Raw genomic sequence first — 21,765 nt, 5'->3', positions numbered from 1 at the left:
CCTCCTAGTGGCCAATTGTAGTTTTATCCAGCATCCAACATATCTATGTTACTGGTATCTAATCATTGTAATGTATATAACACAAGAGGCGGTCTTAACATAGAGGCATAGGTAAGCGGCTGCTTGGGGCCCCCTACCAGCGGTCATATTAGGGGGGCCCCCTACCAGCGGTCATATTAGGGGGGCCCCCTACCAGCGGTCATATTAGGGGGGCCCCCAACCAACCTAATAAATAAATAAAACCCTTATCATCACGAACACTTCAAAAGCATTGTAAATTGTATTAATAATCTTAAGAAATACGTTGAAACTTTGAAATAGTAGTTAAAATGTCCAGTTCATGTTTATCTGTCACTACACACATACACCCCCTTCTTTCACATTAAAATGGACTAGTCTGTAATGGTGCACACTGTGTGGCGCAAAAGATAAACTCAGAGTGACAGGAGGACTGGGAAAGTACACAAACAGAGACTAATCAAGACAAATATAAACGCGAAAAATGGGGCTTTGGTAAGTCAACCGCCTAGTTCTGCTAGTAATAGCCCTACACTGATAAAAATCATTTTTTTGGTCAAGTAAATAACGTTACTACAGAACAAAACTAATTAAACCCTTATGTTATGTTGGGGATGTTTTCATCCATATTGGGGTGCTGTTGAGTCTTAATTTGGCCACAACTTTCTCTGTGTTTAAGCAAATGGAATGATTTTGGATCTTATTTTGACACATATTTTGGGAAAATGCTTTAAAACTTTTTTAAAAACTCAACAATACACTGTGGGAAAATTCAAAGCTACTGTAAAAATCAGATAAATATTTGGTTTCAAATGTTTTTGCATAAATCTGTTAATCAACCTCAGTCCTGATTAAAACGGCTAAATTTTTCATAAAAAATCCAGGATTTTTACTCTTTGATTGCCAATAATTTTTTCAAAACTCAAAACTGATTTGGGGAAACACACATACAATTACTTATTTTCAATATAAAAAGTGATTGTGGGCTGGATTTTGTGTTACCTTTTATCACAGTCTTGGGCATGTGAAAGATTAGTAACAACATAAGCTTTGATGAATTGCTAGTTTTTATGCAGCATCAGATTTTAATTTTTTCTCCCTCATTTACTGTCCGTGGCTGTTTTTGCCCCATTAACTTATTCTCTATTGGTTTGTGTAGTACTACACTTTGAGTGTTCTCTGCTTTCCATCTAAATTTTGGAATAATAAAACCTTCGTTCTCTTTTATAGATCGGATAGGGGGGCCCCATACATACATACCTTCGCCTTGGGCCCCCAATCTGCTAAATCCGCCACTGTATAACATCTCAATACAATTGCAAAACAGCATTGTCAGCTTTAGCTGAACAGGGGGAAATGAAAAGTCTTAAAGTTTTATGTTTTAAAAAAGCTGGAGAAGTAATAGAGATGTAACAACTACCGGTTTAATGGTTAACTGCAATAAAAGTGTCACTGCTTGAAAACCCCTGTCCAGCATAAACCAATTTAAGCAATAACGTGAGACAAACACATTCTTTCACGTCTGATGTGTTTGTGATGACAGTGCATCACTGACCAAGTTTAAATCCAAAACATGTTTACATTTTAGACAAATCTAGTTGTACTGAGACATTACCTAATATTTCTTTAGACAGATCCATATTTTCTATTCATTTAAATTAAATTATGTCATTTGATGAGTTTAAAGCTCCTTTCCACTTTGATTGTTTCTTGTGCGATTGCTTTGAGCGCAGGTCATGCATGTCGTGCAGTTTCCTCCTGGGTCCTAAAGTACACCCGATTTCTCGCAACATACGCAGACAGATGACTTGCTGATTTGTCCTGTGTCTATATGAAAATCTGATTTACTTGTGTTTTATCTGAACTAGATTTATCGCACAATCCCAAAAGTGCCATGATTAATGTTAATGTTATTTATTGATGTTTATGCGAACAAAAGTGCACATGAAAAATCTATTGTAAATTTGGTTTGCATCAGTACATTTTTAAAAATTGTTCACAAAACCATGATAATATTAATAATTGGGGTGATTTTGGTCACTATAACTGTGATGTAAAATGTTCATACCGATTCATCTCTGAGAGGCAATAGCTGAGAATCCCCCCAGAAAAATACTGAATAACTGTGTAATAGGGTTTGACAAGGGTACAAGAGTTTGTCTGAGTGTTTGAGCACAAGTAGCAAACTGTTTGTGAGTTGGAGTGCAGACAGTTTCTTCTTATGTTACATCATTATGGCACAAGGGCGGAGAGACATGGGCTGACACCTGCAGGTAACACATTCATAATTCATTCATCTTTGTCTTTTTCTCACTTAGTGAGAACAGACCGACCCAAGAGACTGAACTTTTAAACCTAGTAAGGGCACAGAAGTGCGGGCAGATGAGAGAAGCTAAAGTTTAAACACTGTGAAAATATAACCTTGTTATCTTTAGAGTAAAATCATGTCAAAGATTGAAATCAATGAGTGAAATCAAACTTTGATGCTCCTTTTCTCATCATTAAATTATGAGACTTGAACCTCGATTTTAAATATTATTAACTTTTATGCTTCTGATGGTCCAAACCTGGAAAAAAATTTAGTAACACAGAAACCCCAGCTCTTTATGGAGTTGAAGAAACGCTATTAGTATGAAACCACAGCGAATGCATTTGGTAAGCCAAAAGAAATGATCACACACAAACATGCAGCACCATTACAAACAAAAACAACAAAAGTAAAAAGATCTTCAAACAAACAAACAAACAAACAAACAAACAAACAGTTTGCTGTTTGTAGTCGCTCTGCGTTTGTTGACTGAGTCAAATTGGCACCAAAGTGTCATCATTTCAGAGCCAGAGATTGTACATGCTTTAAAATGTTAATTAATCTTCATGAATACCCGAGGCTACGTTTACACGACAGCAATGTTGCAAAATAGTTTTTCCTTTGCATTTCAGACAATTTCACGTACACACGAGTCACAACAACGCTGTCAGAAAGATAAACGGACACTCCACTTTTTTTGAAAATATGCTCATTTTCCAGCTCCTCGAGTTAAACATTTGAGTTTTACCGTTTTGGAATCCATTCAGCTGATCTCCTGGTCTGGCGGTACCACTTTTAGCATAGCTTAGCACAACCCATTGAATCTGATTAGACCATTAACATCACGCTAAAAAATAACCAGTTTCGATATTTTTCTTATTTAAAACTTGACTCTTCTGTAGTTACATCGTGTACGAAGACTGACAGAAAATTAAAAGTAGCGATTTTCTAGGCAGATATGGCTAGGAACTATACTCTCATTCTGGCGTAATAATCAAGGACTTTGCTGCCGTAACATGGCTGCAGCATGATATTACGCGATCTGCCCGAAATTAGTCCCCTTGGTACCTTTCAATAGCTGGGGACTATTTTCGGGCACTGCTAATATCATCAATCTTTGGTCATTTTTGAGCGCGATGCTAATGGTCTAATCAGGTTCAATGACTTATGCTAAGCTATGCTAAAAGTTGTACCGCGAGACCCGGAGATCAACTGAATGGATTCCAAAACAGTAGAACTCAATTGTTTAACTCTAGGGGAAAATTAGCATTTTTAAAAAAAAAGTGTAGTGTCCCTTTAAACGAATCAACGACTAATACGCTGTCTTATGTGTGCCAGGCCAATAGATGGCGATGTTACTTTGCAAAGAATTTCTGCACACCGTTGCACATACGCATTCTTATAGAGTGCCGCAGGGAAGATATTTTTGTGGGCAACACCCGGAATCGATTTAGCATTTTTTTCCCATGCTTTTTTTACATGTCTTTAAAAGGGCGGTTGATAAGTTGCTACATGGGACTACAGACTTTGTCTGGGACTTTAAATGTCATCATGCATGAAGATCTCAAAAACAACGCAGAAAGCAATAAGCAGTTGTGCTTAGATGTACGATGAGGTATGTTTTTACTACAAGTGACCCTAGATTCAAAATTTTATAAACTTTGTCGGAGAAGCATTAATAAACTCAGCAGCACAAACACAGTCCTATAGGCCACCATTATTGTTTTGGTTATACTCAAGCACACCTATAGACTGCGAATGATGTTAGCGGTATCACAGATTCAACTTTACGTAGTTTACATTGATACCTGACTATAAAAGTTTACGTTTTAGGGCCCAAAACATCGCTGCCTTGTAAAAAAAAAATATCCAAACCACGTAAAAACTTTTCAGTTTATGGTTAAAAAAATGGCCCCAGAATGAGGGAGTACATAACTTTCCAGTAGAATAAGTCAAATTTTTCTTTTTATGAGTCAAGGAGTCAGACTGTGTCAAATATGTATTTATTCAACAACGTCTAGTTTTAGGTAGAGCAACACCCAAGGCTATAGAGATGAGCGGAGAGAATTAACAACCTCTGAAATGTTTCACAAGATAACCTTCGTAACATTTTCGCTAAATATTACAATAGAAAGAGCTGTAATAAAGTCTGCCTCTAATTCAGTCGTTCGTCTTACCGTAGGGTTAGTGTGAATAAATGCGTCCGTTTTGATAATAGAAGGGTTTTTAATATCCTGGCTTTGTGCAGGAAGAGGTTATAATACCAATTCCTGGGGAGTTATCGGATCATTTTATTTTAATTGTCCTCTAAAACCGTCCTGTGTTCCCCTGGGCAGTCACAGGACTGATGACAATTGCAATGTGGCCAATGTCCTGCTTTTGTGTATTTGATGTTTAAACTTCAGTCCACCTGTGCAGACAGATAAATGTTTGGATAAAGTCTCTGTGTGTATGTGTGAGCTGGAAGAAATGATGGTTTTCCCAGAAAGCGCCAGTAAACATTGGAGCTCCATCAGGGCAAAGACAGATCTAACATACCCACAGCAATCACAGCCCACAGAGGACAAGATTGAAACAGGTGGTTTGGGCAAAAGAGAAAGTCATGCCAGCTGTGTGCATTTGATATTTAGTGTGTAACGAGAATTGTTTGCATGCTCTAAAACTAACATGCGGAAAGGCGACACGACAAGCATGCATTGGTGGATTACTTCATGTCAAATGACCATGCAAAGGTTGAAGCTTTTAGTAGCCGTTACTGTACCACGCTGTGTCACGGAAGTAATGTACGAGATGCTCCACCCCTGTCCAGGGGCATTATGGGATAGGCAGAGGGGGAGAAACAACACAGAGCACAGTGTTGTCAATTTGGTAATGGGTAGAAGCAAAAGAGGGAACAGACTGAAGAAACGGAAATATGAGAAGAGAATGGAAAGATATAAAGAAAACATTAGTAAATGGCCGACAAAACAGAGACGGGCAGAAACGGTAAGGCAGACAAAATTAAATTCAATTACAACCATTTCTCACCTTTTAGACACAATGCTGGGTTAAAAATAACTAAGGCTGCACGATTATAAAAAAATCACTCTCTCGAATCTCATTGCAATCACAATCCTTCATTAGTTCACTCGTTAAAACGACACGTTTAAATCCCAGAAGCAGCTCGCGTTCATTGTACTTTGCTTTCACAGATGCGCAAGTTTCATGTTTAAAGCGCAGATGAAGTTTGCATTGATGCGTTCATTGTGCTTTGTTTTCACGGATGCGCAAGTGGAGCATTCATGCTGGTCTGTATTTCACTTTATTTGCAAACTGTGTTATAATTAACAAATAAGGAAGCCTCTTTAAAAAGGAAAACACCACTCCTAGCCCCATTCATTCCTTAGGATCCAAACAGAGGTGAATTAAAGACTGTTACATGAGTAGTTACACAAGTAAGTATGGTGGCACAAAATAAAACGTGGCGATTTTTTTAAGCGGATTAAAAAAATTAGTGGAACAGCACTTAGTTTGCAGCACCATGTGGTCAAGCTGGTTCAGGCAACACATGTTGGGTCTTCAACTGACCGCACTGGTGCGCAAAGATGTTTACTCAAAACCCCTGAACAAAACGCACCTGCTTCTCATGCTTCACAGCCTATCCACATACACACATAATGTAATAGATCGGTGTGTTCAGCCAGTGACCCATCTAAACCCGACAGACACACTTCAAAGCCTTTACAGCAGGGAACTGCTGACTCTGTCTGATACACTTTCACTTTTCCATCCACAGTATCTCCCTTCCACACATCAAAACTCTCTGACATCCTCTCCTGAGACTGAACTGGTCTCCTTACACATCCTAAAACTCCCACTATATTTATAAATAGTAATCCTATTTATAAACCTATATAGAGACAGCATCCCAAAAAGAAAGAAAAAAACACACATAGAGAGAGATGGGTGGAAAGAACGGTTTGCTGAGAGACCGAGTTTAAAGATTAGGGGTTAATGACTCACTTTGTCTGCGTTGAGGCATGCTGGCACGAGGTGCAGCCTGGTACTGGCACTGCCAGGGAGTGAGTAGAGAAGAAGTGGATGCAGCCTGCAACACACACACAGAAAAACCGTGACACACACAGACGTACACTACGAGCACACGTGCACAAACATCTGTAGAGAGAGAAACTCCAGTGAACCGAGACTAACACGTAGTTTAGGAGGCGAGGCTCAGACTTTTGTCTGAGAACTACTACAATGAATGTCTGAACATTACATTTAAATGCCTGCGAGTGCCCGTGGTCCAGGTACATCTAATAAATGCCCTCTTACTCCACTTTAACTCGTTCTGCTTGAGCAAGGCGTATTCATTTCACCCCCTTTGTGAATGCTGTTAATATGGGCGGTTAAATGAAAATGCTCTGCTCACGCTCTGTACACTCAGTATGTGTGAAACAGGCGGTAGGGTTATGGTTTGGGCATAGAACAGCTTTCCTATCAACCAATTATCAATTATCTCCGCCTTCTGGTTTTACATTTATGCATTTGGCAGATGCTTTAAATGTGCCATCTTTGGAGATCCCAACTTTAGTTAGTGTGTAATGTTGCTGTTAGAGCATTAATAATACCTGCAAAATTATAAAGCTCAAAGTTTAATGCCAAGCGATATATTTTCTTTAACAGAATTTGCTTTGGACTACAGCCCACTACTTCTTTCCAGGTATATGATGACAATAATCTGACCTATGCCTACAAGAATACATCAAAAAATGCCATGCGTGACATTTCCGGACAACGTGCGCTAAGCTGCTGTCGAATCACAACACTGAAAACAGCGCTTTAGAGATAAGTAAATTGTGTGAGAAATACTTAGTTTTTTCAATATAACATTCCAAAACGTGATAAAGGCCATTTTTAAAAGTTAGTTTAGTTTAATGCAAAAACCCGATATCTGCTGTTATTCCGTCCTCTTTTCTCCCTTTTTTCCAAACTGCGACAAAGACCAGTCTTTCTTCTCTGCAGAATGCAATAAATCCGCTAAACAATTCACAGCGCACCATTCAACGCAATGTAAACAATAATGGCGGCTTTGAATACACAAAGAATCCAAGTTTTCCTCATCTACTTTGTACTTCGTGATTAACAAACAAACAAAAACAAATGAATACTTTTGATGGCATTGATAAACCTGTGGTGTTTTCTGTGGCGGGGAAGAAACGTAAGCCATAAAATCATATTTACGCGAGAAGCACTTGGGCGAAGGAAAAATGCCGGCTGTTGCTTGTTCTCCCGACAGCATCAAGCTTCTGTCATGCTAACACATTGACCCCATGGGATCTTATGAAAAACTTTCCATTATTTTACTCAAAGTCAACGAAAATCGAGCAAGACCAAACATTTTACAGCTGATCGCTTTAAAAAAAGTTAAGCGGCAACGTACCAAGGATGACAGCAGCAATGACAGTGTTCTTAAGATAAGTCAAAGTGTCGGAGCCGATGGTGTAGTGGGCAATGCTCCGACATATGGTGCAGACACACTTTCGGCGACCTGAGTTCGATTCCCGGCTCGAGGTCCTTTGCCGATCCCGTACCCCTCTCTCCACCCTATACTTTCCTGTCCTCTCCTATCATACTATCTATCTAATAAAGGCAAAAACATAACTTAAAAAAAAAAAAAAAAGATAAGTCAAAGTAAGTGTTTTGATTAACTCTTTCACCGCCATTGACGAGATATCTCGTCAATTAAGAGAAAACGCTTCCCCGCCAATGACGAGATTTTCCGTCTTTCTGCAATACCGCTATTATCCACCAGGTGGCGGCGGCCCTTCCGCAACTTTTTAAACCCGGAAGTATTGCCCTATGGCAAGCGGCTGCATGTCCGTGTCTGTTTTAAAGATCGCTCTGAATGGGATCTCTATGAAAAGTCCGTCACAAAAATGGAATTATCTCTGCTTTTTGCTCAAAATGTGGTGTTTTTGCAGAAACCTACCCATATTCAAAAGCTGATTACAAAAGAACCACTAAAGGTAGGATGAAACGTTTTTTGTTTGTTTGAAAGCAGAGGGTCTGCTCTTTCATTTGGTATATTGTATGTTTATATATTTAAAGAAGAACATTTTCTGGAAGGCATTGAACTTTGGTGAAAATCATGAGAAACGCTGGCGCTGGCTGGCAACTTTTTTTTAAACACTGGCGGTGAAAGAGTTAAGGTCATTAATGTTTATTTTTTTAATCAGTGTATACCACTAGTCAACTAAATGAATATAACATGGCAAAGATGAATGCACATTTATATATTGATTCAATAGATGTATAGCATTTTGAAAAAAAAATTCATGATTATTGCATTTTGTGGAAAAAAAACAGATTTTATAATAAATCTTTGAAAATTAAATTATGGATTTGAATTTTTTATGTTATTATAACCTAAAAATGCTATGTGAAAGTTTGTTACAGAAAATGGTGCTTTTCTTGGTATAGAAAACAAATGTTTACCCAAATTAGTCAAACTGGATTTAATGCGTTTTGGAACCAAACTCTTCATGAACACATTATATTGCAGACCGTATACACAAACAAAGCTTCAAAAACACAGGAAAAACGGCACCTTTAATATAAAGCGACTTGCCGTGCGTTTTTTAATCATCATCTGTCAATTAACTTTCAGCTTGCCATTCTAAAGGTACAGTATATGGGTTTTTAGCGTCATCTAGTGGTTAGATTTCGAATTGCAACCAACCTTAATTTCGCAACGCAATGAGAGGCTAAGTTGTCTGTCGTCATGTCGTTGTCTGAGACAATGCAAGGACGAAACGCACTCTTGAACAATTTGTCCATTAAGGGCTACTGTAGAAACATGACGGCGACTGAAGACCCGCGGTGTATGTAGATAAAAACGGCTCATTCTAAGGTAATAAAAACAATACAGTTCATTATCTAAGGTCTTTATACGTATAGTTATGTATATACTATTGCATTTCTGTCAAGAGATCTTACTAAAAGTTACACTTTTAAGTTGGTATATTTCTACTCTGTCCATCAAAAATCAAATTTTTTGATTGTGCATTCAAATTAATATCAAACTGCAGTTGGTTTGTTTTGATTTAAGCCTTTAAAACAAAAAACATACAGCCAAGTACAAAATAAAAACATGAAAACATAATAAAATTGTAAAAACAGAGTTATTTTGTTTTGGAACAAAACTCTTTATTTACTCGCCCATAATCCTCCCCCTAACCATGCAAACCGTATTGTAAAAGTGTTTACACCCCATTTTGTTGCACCATAGGCAATTTCTGAAGCAATACTGAAAACAAAACCGATCATAACAAACCTGATGCCCAGAACATTACAGGTTTTAGTAGGGTTGGAGTGGGTTGACCTGAGGAGGAACTCATATTAAATCTTACATTATGGACCTTCGGAGAATGCATAGACATGTAAATGTATGACATAAAAGGTCCGAATAAAAGTAGTAGTCTCATCCTTACATGCTCTCAGTCCTCCCTTTGATACATATTGCACAAAAAAGCACAGTGATTGTCAGTCTTGCAATTTCTGGGCATCCGGGTGCACCGTGTCTTATCACAATGCCTGAAAACCAGGCAAAAAAGATTTGACATTTTGTGAGATGTCACATTGGACCTTTGAAGGGAACTTTGAAAGGATTTTGTTTGAGCAGCAAGAAAACCAGATATCCTTCGGCACAAAATTGATCCGAAATTGTATCCGGAGTAGCGTCTGTGAAATAATCTGTGCTTGTTACTTTTCGATTACACAACAACAGCGTACTGGTGGCCTGAACATTTTTGAAAACAAGTTTTGATGTGCATGTTTTTAATAACAATACCATTTTGTCTCCATGCAAACTACAAAAACATTTGTGAGACATCATGCGCATGCATATTACGTGTTCAGATGTTTTGTTATTGCCAACTACTCGGTTGGCATACATAACACAGTATCAATGTTGTCATCTGTATGCAAAAAAACTAAGGAAAACTTTTTGGTACATTGCCGCAGTTATTAACTAAAGTTTAGTTTAACAGCGAAAATCAATTAGGGCTATGACTGAATCAGAAAAGTGCTGTTACAAGGACATAAAAGGATGTCGGATCAGAAACATGTGCTGCTCATATTAAATCCCAAGGATGTAACTTTCTGCTTATATAAAATGAAACACTGTTAACAGGCTTGAAAAATCTGTCAAGCGCACACACCAAACATCCACTTTGTTTTCCAAAAAACAACTTTAGCCCTCATTTCCACTTTCAAATTCCTCTCACCAGAGTTTCCTCATCTCACCTCCTTCTAATCTCTCCTGACTCGGGTCATTCATCTCGTGCTGTTAGCTTTACCGATTGAGTGTCGGTGTCCAATAAGAGCACGTCCCCAGTAAACAGCCCGGGCCGGGGCTCTGAAAGCTAAGCCACCTGGACGGGTGCCGTGTGCTTCACTTAAATAGGAGATGACAATCATTCTGTACTCTGCGGTAGATCGTCGTTTTCCCCAAACAGCTGCAAATTGGCCAAATCGGCACCTCGGCAAACCAGACCCCGCTCTGGGAGTCCCGCGAGGCCGCCGGGCTATTTCGCCGTGAAATACGAATGCGAGGAAAGGACGGATGAGAGAACAGAAGGAATGTGTTGTCTGATTTGTCAGCCGTGACAACACATTTGCTTCTTACTTTTGTAAACAACTGGCCACCATAAAATGTACAGGGGTTTTGGGGGAAATGGGAAATGAGAGCAAGAGCGACAGCTCGGCAAGGACGCGCACACAGAAATGCGGGGCTGACATTTCGGGAGAATTTCGGGATGATGCGATCGTGTTGACACGCATGCTGCTAGCGACATAAAGAAAAAGAACTCACAGCGTGATGATGATGGGGCGGCCGCCACCCCGTCTGAGTGGATTTATCATGATGTGTTCTTCTCTCACCTTTGACCCCACACTTTTGCTGATGACAGTGACATTTTACAGGCTGAGAGAGAGAGAGAGAGAGAGGGAGCGAGAGAGCAAGAGAGCGAGAGAGAGAGAGGGAGGGAGAGAGAGAGAGATAAAAGTTTTACATAAATCAAAATGAAAAATGCAGGGTTTCCCGCAGCACTTTTCAGTTCGGGCGGCCCACCTAAGCTGGGAAACCCTACCACCTTAACTAGGTCGTCCAAAAAAAAAATTCCACCAAACGCCACATGGCAGAAATGAGAGAAAGACATGATCCTTCACTGTCTGGAGGAAAACTAGCCTGTTGATAAAACATTTAATTCATTACTAATCTAGTATGTGTTCATTTTCTGTCATAGTTTCTTCAAAATTGAGTTTTATTTGAGTGTTTTAAATAAAATATTTTCATCATGACGCGTACGCCCTGCCCCTTTGATTACAGGCCCCCGGCCCGCCCACCTGCACAACCCTACCACCTAAACTAACAAATTTTCTGCGGGAAACCCTAAATGTGTTGTCACAATGATGTTGTGTGTGATTGGCAGGGCACTGTTATATGGTTGCTAACTGTTTTGTTTGTTCTGAACTGGTTGTTATGCAGTTGTTAGGGTGGTTGCTCACTGACCCAAGTTCATCCGATATTTTGGTTTTTATGCTGCGTACACATCAAATGCGAAGCATCTTGTTCCTCGCCGTAGATGCTCTCCGGTTTAAACTTCATGTCATGCAAATTTTCCACTTGAGTCAAATAGCGCGTTTGCGCAAAATCTTGTCTATTCACATTTACTGGCGCAAATATAAAAAATATAAAATTCACTTCTGGTGTGGACACATCAATGCAAGTCTATGGGATGGCTTTGTCTGTTGTACATCGGTTACATGAAAAATCCAGTTGTTAATTTTTTTATTTTTTAACACCATTTCGGCTATTTTTGTGCCGAGTAAATAAATCTAAACAAGATGTTTAACTCTTTGCCCGCCATCGACGAGTTAAGGGCCGGGTATACTTTTTTCCGTGTCCGCGTCCGGCTCGCGCGCGCACGCGTCCGCGCAGCTTTCCGGGTATAGTCCCCGCGGCTACACGCGGATGGCCGCGTTCGACACTATACGCAATACAAATGATTTCTTATTCAAATGATTAGTCTAACAGGCTGTCAGGGCAGCACTGATTTGGTGACATTTAGAGTACATTAAAACATTAGGATAGGAGAAGAAAAGTAACTGATCCACCATTGCAAACACAGTTTAGAACAAACAAGAAGACAACAAAGAACAGGAATCAAACAAACATGCTCCAGAGCTTTCTGTTCTTGGAAGAAGTAAAAGTTAAAGAAGAAAAACGATAGTGTGTGTGCAAATGCTGTTTATTTCCTTTGTATAATTGTTTATAGTGGAGTGTGCTGTCTAAATATTTTCACGCGCATGCGCTGTCGTACGCGGACTGTACGCGCACTGTCCGCGCGGTCTAAAATTTTGGGCTGCACGCGGACGGTCCGCGCGGCCGTCCGCGCACCCTCCTAATGACGAAAATGACGTCATGCGGACGGCGCGCATACGCGGACGTCCCGAGTATACTTTCGGCTTTAACGTTAACGGAAAAAACGTTTCCTTGCCAATGACAAGTTTTTACGGCAATCCATATTTCCACTATTATCCACTAGGTGGCCCTCTTACACAACTTATAAAACACTAAAAGAACCACTGATCCAAAAACAGTTAAAACTGTATGCGCCGAAACAGATCTATAACAAAAGTCCTTTACAAAAATGCAATTGAGCTTTTTGCTAAAAATTTTGTATTTTTGAAGAAACCTACCCATATTGAGAGAACAAATAAAGATAGGATGAAACATTTTTGTTTTGTTTTGTTTAAAAGCAGAGGGTCATTGATATATTGTATGTTTATTTTTTTTTTTTTTTTTATTATTTAACATTTTCTGGAAGACATTCAACTTTTGTGAAAATCATAAAAAAATAATTGCTGGCCACTTCATTTTAAAAACGCTGGGTGAAAGATTTCAGATTAAGTCCAATAGTTAAAGTCCAATTGCTCGGGAAAGCACATCTCTCCCCAACAAGTCATCCTTTATGCCCATAGCACAAAAAGTGAGGATGAGTTTGTCAAAATCCCTAAACGTTTGCTAATAACTACCACTAATAACCACTTAATACAGTTCTAATGTAAAAAACAAAATATAATTTGCTTTCATCTTCATTTTGCCATCAGCACAATACAAGAGAGTTAAGTTTGTTAACACTAATGATATTATTGCATACCGAAGGTGACATTAATTGGGATGAAAGGTGGAAGTGCACGTGTTGATGCATCATTTAGCATGTTTTCAGGACTGTTAATGAACAGTGCGAGGCATGGGTCTATATTGTGAATAGCTCGTCCTGATTAAGTCTCTCTCTTTCTCTATCATTGGTGCAGACACGGACTTCGCATGACTTCATATTCTAGCAGACTCATGTATTATGTATTATGTATTATCAATTGACATTAAATGGTCAAAATAAGCGAGTACGAGTGTGTCTGGATGGGCTTACAGATTCTTGTTGCCGTTGCGTGAGCTGAGTGATGATTTTATCTTTCTTTTTCAGCTCTTCCCTGAGATTTGCCACCTCCTTCATCATCTCCTCCATCTGACAACACACACACAGATGCAGATAAAATCAATAGTACTGTACACACACACATGCCCAAGTGGACGATCAAAAGCGGTTCTTGGTCAAAATGTCAATCTTGGTGAGGTATTGATGTAGTTGGTTACGCCTTAAGTGAATGTGAACAGATGAGACGAGCAAAATAGGATGCGTGTCAAATCATTGGATTATTGGTTAGACCCTGCAGTGTAAATTGAGACCTGTCGCTGTCTCTTATGTTGTTTATGTTAATCAAACAAGAATATTGACAAAAAAATGTCTTCCGTTTATTATTTATTTTTGTTCATTATTACTGTCAATCTATTTGAATAGAGTAGAAAAAAGTGATTTATGTGTGACCCTGCACCACAAAACCAGTCGTAAGGGTCATTTTGATGATTATTCATTTTTATACATCACATGTTGGCTATTGCTACAAATATACCCGTGTGACTTATTACTGGTTTTGTGGTCCAGGGTCACATTTAATAATTCAGGTGATTTTACAGACCTGCTGAACTTTGCTGTCATCTTCGCTGGTCTCCAAACTCTCTGGTGTTATCTCGCCATCGTCCAGCTAAACAAACGCACACAAACAAACAAAGACCGTCCTGTTTACAGCTGATTTTATCTTATTGTCTGTCTGTTTCCTCGTTTACATTTACACATGCACTCGTCGCTGCTCAGGGGCAAACAGCTGCGTATATGTATCGCCATCTGCCAAGGAACAGTCAAATGTGTCTGGATATGCGTGCGGTACCTGCAAAAGACTCTTGAGTTTCAACAGCTGTGATTTGACAGAGGTGCAGTCGTCCGCCATGTGTTTGAGAACAAGCGAGTCTAGCGCCCCCGCATGGTCATCGTGCTGAATTGCGGGAGGGAGAGCGCGGTGGGCCGTACGAAACCCATCGTAATGCAATCCTGCCAGCCTATAGTTAGATGATAATATAGATACAGTAATATTAGGGAAGGCAAGGTAAAGCAAGTTTATTTACAGTATATAGCTCATTTCATACACAAAGAAATAGATAATTTTTTAAATCAGAGAAAAAAATAAAGAGAAAAAAAAATAAAAATAAGAGATATTTAAAATCACAATAAAAAACAAAGATACACAAGAACTTAAAATAAATGGGATTTTTCATACACATTTAAAATGTGTTTAAAGGAATACACATTGACATTCATTTAAAGAACGGCATCAGTATTGAAGGGGTTGTGTTACAAATATTATAATTTTCTTTCATGTTTTTAAAGTTTTTAAACTTTATTATAAAAAAAAAAACTTAAATACACCTTATCTTTTGTATCAGGATGCTGGTCATTCAGCCATCAAAACATAGAAAATACATCATTTTACAAATTTCCACCGGACAAAGAACCTCAGATAACGATTTTTTAAAATTAGAAGGGACATATGACCTAATTTTAGATGAGAATAGCGCATTGTGTACATAATATCCGTTTCGTGTAAGGTAGTTGCTTGTTCCTACGAAAAAGGATCCTGACTTGTCTGCTTTACTTTGAAACTGATGACAAACTGCAAAACATTGCATAATTTCTGTCATCATGTTTTACCCAAATAAATGTCTGCTTCCAACCGGTGTTGCCGTTTTAACATCTCTTTGCTCTACCAGCTTACGTAATACGCAACAGTGTCCACAACAACCAATAAGGTAGGAGAAACCTCATGACATTTATGAGAAGTTAATTTTTGCAACGCTTAAAATGCATCTCGATGGTAACATTGCAGAAGAATACAGACAAACGGCGACAGGCAGAAAAATATATAATGTGTGTTAGTGCAGCAAAACTTTGAACTTGTTAAACTTAAACTTAGGTCAAAGAGAGAGAGAGTGGGAAATGCTAATAAAATTTTTTATAAAAAAACTAAATGTGGAACAAAAATGTGACCCTGTCTGGGTCTCTTATTATAATTATAATTTTAAAGGATTAGTACATTTTCTTTAAAAAACCATGTCATCCAAAATGTTGATGTCTTTCTTTGTTCAGTCGAGCAGAAATTATGTCTTTTGAGGAAAACATTCCGGGATTTTTTTCATTTTAATGGACTTTAATGGACCCCAACACTTAACAGTTTTAATGCAGTTTAAAATTGCAGTTTCAAAGGACTCTAAACAATCCCAAACGAAGCATAAGGGTCTTATCTCGCAAACAATTGTCATTTTTGGCAACAAAAAAAATGCACTTTTAAACCACAACTTCTCGTCTTCCTGTGAAGCACCAGCGCGACCTCACGTAATACGTCATCACGTCAAGAGGTCACGGATGACGTATCGAAACTACGCCCCAGTGTTAACAAGTGTGGAGAAAGAGGACCGTTCAGATGTTGTTGTATGTTGAATGATACTAGTTAATGTCTTTGTGTCAGTTTATTGTTTAAAATGGTCTGCAAATGTGCGTTTCATATACAGTCTTGTTCAAAATAATAGCAGTACAATGTGACTAACCAGAATAATCAAGGTTTTTAGAATATTTTTAATTGCTACATGGCAAACAAGTTACCAGTAGGTTCAGTAGATTCTCAGAAAACAAACAAGACCCAGCATTCATGATATGCACGCTCTTAAGGCTGTGCAATTGGGCAGTTAGTTGAAAGGGGTGTGTTCAAAAAAATAGCAGTGTCTACCTTTGACTGTACAAACTCAAAACTATTTTGTACAAACATTTTTTTTTCTGGGATTTAGCAATCCTGTGAATCACTAAACTAATATTTAGTTGTATGACCACAGTTTTTTAAAACTGCTTGACATCTGTGTGGCATGGAGTCAACCAACTTGTGGCACCTCTCAGCTGTTATTCCACTCCATGATTCTTTAACAACATTCCACAATTCATTCACATTTCTTGGTTTTGCTTCAGAAACAGCATTTTTGATATCACCCCACAAGTTCTCAATTGGATTAAGGTCTGGAGATTGGGCTGGCCACTCCATAACATTAATTTTGTTGGTTTGGAACCAAGACTTTGCCCGTTTACTAGTGTGTTTTGGGTCATTGTCTTGTTGAAACAACCATTTCAAGGGCATGTCCTCTTCAGCAAAGGGCAACATGACCTCTTCAAGTATTTTAACATATGCAAACTGATCCATGATCCCTGGTATGCGATAAATAGGCCCCACACCATAGTAGGAGAAACATGCCCATATCATGATGCTTGCACCTCCATGCTTCACTGTCTTCACTGTGTACTGTGGCTTGAATTCAGAGTTTGGGGGTCGTCTCACAAACTGCCTGTGGCCCTTGGACCCAAAAAGAACAATTTTACTCTCATCAGTCCACAAAATGTTCCTCCATTTCTCTTTAGGCCAGTTGATGTGTTCTTTGGCAAATTGTAACCTCTTCTGCACATGCCTTTTTTTTAACAGAGGGACTTTGCGGGGGATTCTTGAAAATAGATTAGCTTCACACAGACGTCTTCTAACTGTCACAGTACTTACAGGTAACTCCAGACTGTCTTTGATCATCCTGGAGGTGATCATTGGCTGAGCCTTTGCCATTCTGGTTATTCTTCTATCCATTTTGATGGTTGTCTTCCGTTTTCTTCCACGTCTCTCTGGTTTTGCTCTCCATTTTAAGGCATTGGAGATCATTTTAGCTGAACAGCCTATCATTTTTTGCACCTCTTTATAGGTTTTCCCCTCTCCAATCAACTTTTTAATCAAAGTACGCTGTTCTTCTGAACAATGTCTTGAACGACCCATTTTCCTCAGCTTTTAAATGCATGTTCAACAAGTGTTGGCTTCATCCTTAAATAGGGGCCACCTGATTCACACCTGTTTCTTCACAAAATTGATGACCTCAGTGATTGAATGCCACACTGCTATTTTTTTTGAACACACCCCTTTCAACTAATTCAACTAATTACCCAATTGCACAGCCTTAAGAGCGTGCATATCATGAATGCTGGGTCTCATTTGTTTTCTGAGAATCTACTGAACCTACTGGTAACTTGTTTGCCACGTAGCAATAAAAAAAATATACTAAAAACCTTGATTATTCTGGTTAGTCACATTGTACTGCTATTATTTTGAACAAGACTGTATGTAACACGTGACCTTTCCACGGCATTACACAATTACGTGAGGTCACGCAGCCGGAGGAAGAAGAGAAGTTGTGGATTAAAAGTGCATATTTTTAATTTTTCTTGCCAAAAATGACAATCGTTTTGCTAGTTAAGACCCTTATGCCTTGTTTGGGATCCTTTAGAGTCCTTTGAAACAGCGTTGAATTAATATTAAACTGCATTAAAACTGTTAAGTGTTGGGGTTCATTAAAGTCCATTAAAATGAGAAAAATCCTGGAATGTTTTCCTTAAAAAAAACATAATTTCTTCTCGACTGAACAAAGAAAGACATCAACATTTTGGATGACATGGTGGTGAGTAAATTATCTGGATTTTTTTTAAGAAAATGGACTAATCCTTTAAGTCAAAGAGAGAGAGTGAGAAATATTTAAAATCATTTTTAAAAAATGAAGAAAAATATATAAATGTGGAACATAAATGTTACCCTGTCTGGGTTTTATTATAATATTATTATAATAATAATATTAAGGGCATCAAAGTTTGATTTTAATCATTGATTTTGACTTTTAGTTCAATCTTTGACACAACTTTACTCAGTCAATATTGAAGATATCAAGGCTACTTTTCACATAATTTTCTTTACATTACTGTATGTAAGATGATTTTATGTAAAAAAAATCAGACTGGGTCAAACATTATTTATTAATATTTTCATTGTGTAGTAACTCTTTTATAAACCCACTACAGACAATGCTATCCTGTGAAATGTCACAGTTGAACGGGTTGTAGTCCTGACCATATTTCACAGTATTTAGTGTCCCTTTTAGTCATGACTATAATTCATAAAATGGCCTCTTTAATCCTATTTACATACCTACAGGTAAGCATTCGCTCTGCTGAGCATGTATGTGTTTTGTTCAGAAGGACTTGCCTGTCATTGTGAGGATGATCTGTTCCACTCCATCTGTGCTGTCTTCGTCTCCATTGAGCCGGCCGGCCGCCCCTCTCAGAGCGCTCAAAGTGGGCCATTCCATCTGTGTGCACCAGTCAATAACAGACAAACAAACACCATGAACAAAAACCTACTATGCAACACTATTTACACATTCAGTGCGACACACATTCACACAGTTCTTGGAAAGAAAATGAACCCTTCACGAGGTCGTGCAGCGTCCTTCCAAATCCACAACTCTTTTTGGTGTCTTAGAGTTTGGATACAAAGCACTTACATTGCCTGCGGCGATATATCAGGGCACACTAACATTCATGCATTGTGAGGCATATAAAATGCTCTCACACATACAAACACGCTTTGGATATTCTCTTTCAGTCTCGTACGCCGCAGAGTAAGACAGACCAAAACAAACCTGCTACATTCCACTTGTCCTTGTTTATCGTGTGCCACGAATACAAATAAACTTAGTGAAGGTCTGTTCTGAGTGACATGTCCAAAAGAAAAACTACATCCAGCCAAACACTTAAATTTTAAAGTGCTCCAAAAAGTAGACGGCCAACTTTTAAAAAGTTTTCTTCAAAACTTCTCGTGACTTTCTCAGCCGAGCAGTGGCAGGTCCAATAACTCTGACGCCCCGCTGGAGCGTGTATGTGTGTGTTTTTGAGTTCTGGGAACTCCCTAGGAACACTGACCAGAATCAGACACACATTCAGAAACCCAGCTGTAATCCCAAAGTCCCCGGGCACTTCACAAGAGAAGGGCAGTTGGACGTGTTGGCAGCCAAGACGGTGGTGTTTTTCGGCTGGGTCGACACAGCCCTTAGGCAGGGCCTCCCTCCGGTCACGGGAACCAGCGTCAAAACAGCATGTCTTCCTGCCTGCCAAGAGGCCAGATCGACCATGGAAGGAATGAAGAAGGGAAAGAGCAAGCAAGAGAGGGAGGGGAGAAGAGGAGGGGGCTCTGAAGTCATCTATTCCCACCTCCGGGCTCTTTTTGGACTTGCCCCCTCACATGACTGCAGGGCAAAACGCCCGGGGCTATAAATACCATACAACATGCAGTGTTGAATTAGATTTGTGTTCTGGCAAAATACTGAATGCAAACACAAACACAGATGCTCAAATAAACACAAACATCTTTATTAATCATCAACGGGAAAACAGTTGATGGGTCCAACTGGAAGAGTCCCATAAGGGAAGCGCTCATGTGGGACCACCCTATACACAGAAGGCACTCATTCACTTGTATGCGGTAAAGTTTATGGTACGAAGCCTTGTTTATTCACTTTTGGGTGTGGAATTTCTCACAGACTCTGAAATGACCTCAACATAAAAATATTTCTGAAACCAAATGTTCCTAAAAGCCATTTAGATGACTCAGATGATGTTTAATTCATTACAGAGAAGTAGCTATTTACAGGATATTGTTGATGATACACTAGCAGCATAAGCAGTAATGCTGTGTGGCTACAGTACTTAACAGTACAGAAAACGCAACATACAAGCATTTGCTGAATATTAACTAACTAAGAGTATTTAACACAGTATTAACATAAATGTCAAGCAGTGACTGTATGACATGCTACAGTATATCCCATTTCTGTGATATAGACTGTGTGGCATATTTAAATTTTTACCCCAAAATAACTTATGTGGATGATTATATAGGTACATTTGTGTCCAAATTCATTCTTTTTTTCTGCTTTTTCAAATGGTTATTTATTTTTAATTAATTTAATAATTTGGTACTCATTTGGATCGCAACATGTTATATTATATATAGCTGAAAATCCTCTCTCACGCTCTCTTATATTGGTAATAAAGTTTGACAGTAACAGAATTGCCAATTATTAATTCGGATGACAGGAAATCATAATTTTCAACTATGAGACACTTTTTTGAACAAAATATACATATATACATTTAAGAAATGTTTTTATTTATGTATAATTTTTTTAAATGAATGTATGTATGTATGTATGTATGTATGTATGTATGTATGTATGTATGTATGTATGTATGTATGTAGGTATGTATGTATGTATGTATGTATGCATGCATGTATGTATGTATGTATGTATGTATGCGTGCTTCATATAAAATATAGAATATATAAAATATAAATATGTTTTAGGGCTGGGAAAAGATTAATCGTGATTAATAGCATAAAAAATAAGTTATTTTTTGCATAATATATGTGTGTGTGTGTGTGTGTGTGTGTGTGTGTGTGTGTGTGTGTGTGTGGTGTGAAATTATTATGTACATTTAAACAAACATACATATATACATTTCTGATTTTTTATTTATGTATTTTTTATTTATTGATATATAATATTGAATATGTAAATATATAAATATATTTTAGGGCTGGGCAAAGATTAATCGTGATTAACAGCATAACAAATTATCATTATTATTATTATGTATATTTAAACACACATACATATATACATTTAAGATTTTTTTATTTATGTATCTTTTTTTATGTATATATAATATAGAACATATATTAAAATATAGGGCTGGGAAAGATTAATCGCGATTTATAGCATTCAAAATAAAAGTACTTTTTGCATAATATATGTGTGTGTGCTGTGTGTAATTAAAATGTATATTTAAACAAACACACATACATATATACATTTTTAAGTACTTTTTAAAAAGTTGTGACTGTTTTGTATGCTGTGTTTATATCATATAATAAATGGGTACTTTATTTGCCCTAAATGCCTGAATAGTGTAATGTGTAATAAAATACAATTAATCCTGGCAGTTTAAACTGAAAATGTTATCCCTGTACATGTCATCATAGCAAATTATACCCCAAAATATAATTTTATACCCGAATATATTATGTTTCACCTG

The 21,765-nt window shown here is 38.0% G+C and overlaps 1 protein-coding gene across 4 annotated transcripts in view; it reads right to left on the bottom strand.

The window, feature by feature from the left end:
- Positions 1 to 21,765, bottom strand: part of ccser2a (coiled-coil serine-rich protein 2a) — a 170,021-nt gene that overhangs the window by 120,481 nt on the left and 27,775 nt on the right. For 2 of the 4 annotated variants that reach the window (XM_073812311.1, XM_065288213.2), the window contains exons 6-10: positions 18,878 to 18,980; positions 14,660 to 14,828; positions 14,411 to 14,476; positions 13,804 to 13,899; positions 11,181 to 11,291 (exon numbers count right to left, since the gene is read on the bottom strand). In XM_073812311.1, the coding sequence (XP_073668412.1) occupies positions 11,181 to 11,291; positions 13,804 to 13,899; positions 14,411 to 14,476; positions 14,660 to 14,828; positions 18,878 to 18,980 (545 nt within the window). Of the gene's footprint in view, positions 1 to 5,087; positions 5,128 to 6,328; positions 6,414 to 11,180; positions 11,292 to 13,803; positions 13,900 to 14,410; positions 14,477 to 14,659; positions 14,829 to 18,877; positions 18,981 to 21,765 lie in introns of all 4 variants that reach the window. The other 2 variants (XM_073812310.1, XM_065288214.2) reach the window with 2 other exon arrangements.

Source organism: Paramisgurnus dabryanus, chromosome 17, assembly GCF_030506205.2.
Source record: "Paramisgurnus dabryanus chromosome 17, PD_genome_1.1, whole genome shotgun sequence".
Classification (NCBI taxonomy): domain Eukaryota; kingdom Metazoa; phylum Chordata; class Actinopteri; order Cypriniformes; family Cobitidae; genus Paramisgurnus; species Paramisgurnus dabryanus.
This window is presented reverse-complemented; position numbering and strand designations above follow the sequence as displayed.